This window comes from Macrobrachium rosenbergii, chromosome 25, assembly GCF_040412425.1.
Source record: "Macrobrachium rosenbergii isolate ZJJX-2024 chromosome 25, ASM4041242v1, whole genome shotgun sequence".
Classification (NCBI taxonomy): Eukaryota; Metazoa; Arthropoda; class Malacostraca; order Decapoda; family Palaemonidae; genus Macrobrachium; species Macrobrachium rosenbergii.
The window spans coordinates 50034610-50040083 of NC_089765.1; the positions used below are offsets into that span (position 1 = coordinate 50034610).

The 5474-nt window shown below is 37.5% G+C and overlaps 2 protein-coding genes across 2 annotated transcripts; both read left to right on the forward strand.

Annotated features, from left to right (window-relative positions):
- Positions 1–1090: 1090 nt before the first annotated feature.
- Positions 1091–1729, forward strand: LOC136852262 (uncharacterized). Its single transcript, XM_067126716.1, has one exon. The coding sequence runs from the start codon at positions 1091–1093 to the stop codon at positions 1727–1729; it is 639 nt and encodes a 212-aa protein (XP_066982817.1).
- A 651-nt stretch (positions 1730–2380) lies between these two features.
- On the forward strand, positions 2381–2917 carry LOC136852263 (integrase/recombinase xerD homolog). Its single transcript, XM_067126717.1, has one exon. It carries the CDS (start codon positions 2381–2383, stop codon positions 2915–2917), a length of 537 nt encoding a protein of 178 aa, XP_066982818.1.
- The last annotated feature ends 2557 nt before the right edge of the window (positions 2918–5474 follow it).

The following is a 5474-nucleotide window of genomic DNA, read 5'->3' on the forward strand; positions in this document are numbered from 1 at the left end:
GGAGAGGCCGTGGCTGGAGAGGCCGCGGACAGCACAGCCGTCAGCCACACGCCGCGTCAGCCAGCGTGGACAGCTGGCGCGCCACCGACGCGGCAGCCACGACGTGCGCGGATGAGTAGCCCCATTGTTCAAGGTTATGGCAAATCTTTCGAAACACAGTGTTCTATGGGATAAATTAGATGTGCCGCATAACGTGAAAGATTGGATTGCAAACGGGGTTTATATTCCTTTTACCCAAACACCACCTCAGTGTGACCTTGCAAATTATTCTCTAAACAAAGTTGAAAGTGCATTCGTTGATGAAAAAATTAAAGAACTCTTAAGTAACTCTTACATCAGTAAAATGAGTGTGAAAAACCAAAATGTATTACACCATTAGGGTGCGTTAAGAAAAATGGTTCAGAAAAATACCGATTAATTAATATGAGAACAGTGAACCAATATATAGACGTACCAAAAGTCAGATATGAGGATCTATCTATTTTACCAAATATTGTGCGAGAAAATGATTGGTTTGGAGGTGTAGATTTGAAGGACGGATTTCACAACGTTCAAATAAAATCAGAATATAGAAAATATTTTGGCTTTCAATGGAATGGTAGTAAAATCTAAAGACCTGTGGTTAAATATCTGCGAGAAAAAGGCATAAGGTGTATATTATATGTTGATGATTTCTTGATTTGTGGTAGTATTTTGAGCATAGACAGTGATATTAAATTTGTAGTAAAAACGTTATTAGAGTTGGGATGGAAAATAAATTATGAAAAATCACAATTAAAACCATGTAAAAACGTTGAATATTTAGGACTACTGATAGAAACTGGTGACAATGGTGTGCCCGTCCTCAAGGTGCCAAAGCAAAAAATAATTAAACTCAGAAAAGATATTTACCGAATACTTAAGTCTAAGTACGTATCCGCTCCGGTTCTTGCTAAACTGACAGGACTGTAATTTTATTAGTAGAGCAGTCTTACCCGGTAAACTCATGCTTAGAAATATACACAGGTTATTGAAAACCAAAACAACTTGGGAATCTATGTTAAAACTTGATCGTGGTTCTATCGAAGACCTTCGTTGGTGGAGTGATTCTATGACGTCATGGAACGGCAAAAGACTCCTGCCTTCCTCCGTGGCCGGGCAGCTCGTGACGGACGCGTCACACATCGGCTGGGGCTGCCACTACGGGGACCAGGCCACGTACAGCACGTGGGACGCCCACATGAGCCACCAGCACTCCAATGTGCGAGAACTAGTCGCGGTTCTGCTCAGCTTGAAGGCTCTATTACCGTTATTAAAGTCCAAGAGCATACAAATATTATCCGACAATGTCACTACCGTGGCTTATATCAATCAAATGGGCGGACCAATTGGAAATCTAACGGATATCAGCAAGCAGATCTGGAAAATTGCTCTAGAGGACAACATAACCCTTCACGCCCGATATTTGGTGGAAAGGCGAATTCGAGAGCCGACGAACTCACGGATGGAAGACAAGTATGAGTGGATGTTGTCTCGCCCAATGTTCCATCTATTGGATTCAGTGTGGGGACCTCATACGGTCGACAGATTTGCCTCCGCCCTCACGACGCAACTACCAACGTACAATTCAAGATACTGGGACCCAAATGGTATGAGAGTGGACGCATTGGCTCAGTCGGATTGGCATTTAGAAAACAATTTTATAAATCCACCGATTCGGTTACTCGACCGAGTATTACATCTCATCTAGAATCAAAAGGCGCATGCGATGGTTATAGCCCCATGGTGGCCGGCTCAAACATGGTTTCAAACGCTGCAATCTCTGTCAATCAGTTCACCGATCAGAATATACAAACAGGCAATTATACAATTAAATCCGTCGTTACCGGAACCGCTAAGAAACCGTCGATGGAAATTGTATGCTTGGACAGTATGTGGCAACAACGCGCACTCAGTGAGGGATGGTCGCTATAGGCTGCATCGCGCCTGATGTTCGGATGGAGTAAAGCAACAATCGACACACACAACTGTCAAATTCGGAAAGTTAGAGATATCTGCAGCGAATTAGAGATAATTTTCCCGCCATCCAGCTCTTCAGCGTTGGCAGATGTGTTGATAGTGTTATTGACTAAGAGTGAACGACCCGCGTCTTCAATTAATTGCACTGTAGCAGCGATGAGTCATTTATACTTTGTATTGAAAATGGACAATCTGACTTGTGATACTATGATTAAGCATTTGACATATGGATTAATCAAGACATCTTATAACGAAACATCGAGAGAAATCTGAAGTCATGACTATAGATGCTTTTACGGATACTTTTAAGTTCTGGAACAATGCAACAATAAGTGTAAAACAACTTAGATTAAAATGCATCAGTCTACTAGCGATAACATCTATGCTACGCCCGTCAGACATAGCTCCAAATGCAGTGCAGGTGGATGAAGAGGGCACAGTAAAAAATTTCATGTTCTCCCGAAACCAGGTGACATTTAATGACAACGGCACTATGACTATGGTTATTCATGGCAACAAAAATGATACCAAACGGCACGGCTTTGTAATAGAAATTCCTCCAGCTTCGAATGAGAACATATGCCCAGTTCGAACATTGAGGGAATATATTAATAGGACAGAAACATTAGTGAACAACAAAGGCCCTGTGTTCTTAACATTGAATAAACCTTACAGAGCATTGTCTAGTGCTGCAGTCCGAACTATCTTGAATGAAGCATTAAGCTTAGTTGGTTTGGACACTAAGAAATTTACAGCGAAATGCTTCCGTCCAACTGGAGCCACCAGAGCAGTAGAAAAAGGATTCGACCCCAATGTAGTTCAGGAAATTGGTCGATGGAAGACTACATCTGTATTCTTTGAACATTATGTCCATTCTCGTGTGCCAAATAATTTCACGGATGGATTACTCACAAATTAAAATATCTTCTTTATTTTTATTTGAGTCTCACTAAGATGCACATTCAAAATAAACTTATTTTTGTTTCATATTCGTTTTGAATCCTTTTACAATTAACGAAGGTTTACTAAAGTGAAGTTAATGTAAAGGATGAAACTAAATGAAAATTTCATTCAGCATTGTATGCGCATGCGCAATACGATGCACTAGCCAGTCTGGTGTTTATGGGTGAAGGCATTAGCAATTATTATTTTGTATTACATGTAAAATATACCCCTTATTTGATGGCAATGTGAGCAACTGTAACCTAACCAGATTATGCACATTCAAAATAAACTTATTTTTGTTTCATATTCGTTTTTGAATCCTTTTACAATTAACGTAGGTTTACTAAAATATATATATATATATATATATATATATATATATATATATATATATATATATATATATATATATACATATATATTTGGTATATATATATATATATATATATATATATATATATATATATATATATATATATATATATATATATATATATATATATATATATATATATATATATATATATATATATATATATATATATATATATATATATATATATATATATATATATATATATTTATATTTATATATATATATATAATATATATATATATATATATATATATATATATATATATATATATATATATATATATGCAATATATATATACTATATATATATTATATAATATACTACATATATATATAGATATATATATATATATATATATATATATATATATATATATATATATATATATATATAATATATATATATATATAGGAGAAAAGGGTGGAAAACAGCCATCGAGCATCATAGTTTACTGGCCAGATTTTTGAGACTTTAAGTCTCATCATCAGGGCTGTAAAATATACAAAATTTACCAATTAAAAAAACAGACTCAGTAAAATGACCATTACAAAGGTTAAAATTAACAAGCACTAAAGAATTTATATTAAAAGAAGGGAAAAAATTTAAATAAAAAATAAAAAATAAAGAGAATTCGTAGACTAGCACCTATCTCTAGAAAGCTAAAAAACTGAGCGATAGTCTCCTTCTTGGAAGGTCGGACGTCAACTAGGCTATAAACAAAACAGTGTAGGACGAAATCATCATTTGTAAATAAAGTTCTACATATATTAGTAAGTTCACTTATACTAGAGAATTCTTTGGTTTTCAAAGTGCATCCCGTACGGTGGCTGACTCCGTCCTTGGAGGAAGGAAGGGGTTTACTTTAATTTTAGATACTGCCAGATGGGCCAAAGGAGAACACCAGTTTGTAAACAAAATGCAGGGAGGAGGTTTCTCACTTACCTTATTTTACCCAGTTAGATAAAATATTGTAAGGTCGCCATGGGAATTAGGGAGTAATTTACGTTACAATGAATTTATTTACACATGAAGCAATGAAATGACGCTGGAAATTGAAGAGCGAGCAAATGACAAAAGTAAGAATGATGCAAGAATCAAATTCGCAAGGACGTCAATAGCACGTCGCTAACTGGACATCGTAATAAGGCGTGAATTAACCTGCTGATGGGGCTTTCTTGCAACTGGCCGCTATCTAGACTTTCTTGTATTTTCTATATGGCAGTATTCCAGGGAACTTAATTTACAAGGCTTGGTTGACTGAAGCATGAAGCAGGATTCCTGGAATAAAGAGCCAGGCTTAGTAATCGCATGCACTGGAAAGTTATCACATGAAACCTATGCACTAGGGAGAATTTAATCACTCGAGTGCTTAATTTAAGTAGCCCTTATTTAACACTATGGAGTAAGTAGTCTACTTCTGATCACTGAAACTTGTATTGGCACTGGGGAGAGAGAGCATGGGCTGTGTCGTCGATCTCAAAACAAAGGGGAGCTTGAAGGAGAATGGAAAAGTTGAAAATTAGGAATTGGGGAGAAATTTACGATGAGAGAAAGAATGGTACTGGCAATAGACCGCTACTCAGACGTACCTTATCCTATTGCACGAGCTCTTGCAATACGAGTTGGGTCGCTGAAGCTTTGTCTACCACCCCCACAAAAGAAGAGAGGAGCTGGGTCACGTCCTCTTCTGCCGGAGTCTATAGAGCATCTCCCCTGTGTCTCGCCTCACCTCTTGGTTCGAAAAACATCTTCGAGTGCGTTCGTTCGTGCGCAAGCAGGCCACATCTGAAAACAAGTCTTAAGCCAGTAAAAGGGTCACAGGGAAAGAGGCCTTATAACTAAGTCCCTAAGGCTTAAAGTAGTAGCTCCCCTCGAAAAGGCTTTCGCCTTTTAGGCTTAACGAACTTCCTAGTATCTTTTCTACCCTAACGAAGGAAATGCATCAACTGATCACGTGACTGAGTGGGGTGAGGGGGAGAAAGCTAAGGTGTGTCATTGTCCTTTACCCCATTCAGATGATGTGGGGGCTGGGGGTAAGGGAATCTGTCCCTACATACAGTCAAAACAAGAGGCCTAACGTCTCTCCCTCCATTAAATCGTAGCCTACCAGTTAACTGAGAAGCTTTTATTTAAAAAATCGATATATTATCTTGC

Coding starts and splice junctions, on each gene's coding strand:
- LOC136852262 (XM_067126716.1), top strand. CDS start 1,091: ATGACGTCATGGAACGGCAAAAGACTCCTGCCTTCCTCCGTGGCCGGG.
- LOC136852263 (XM_067126717.1), top strand. CDS start 2,381: ATGCTACGCCCGTCAGACATAGCTCCAAATGCAGTGCAGGTGGATGAA.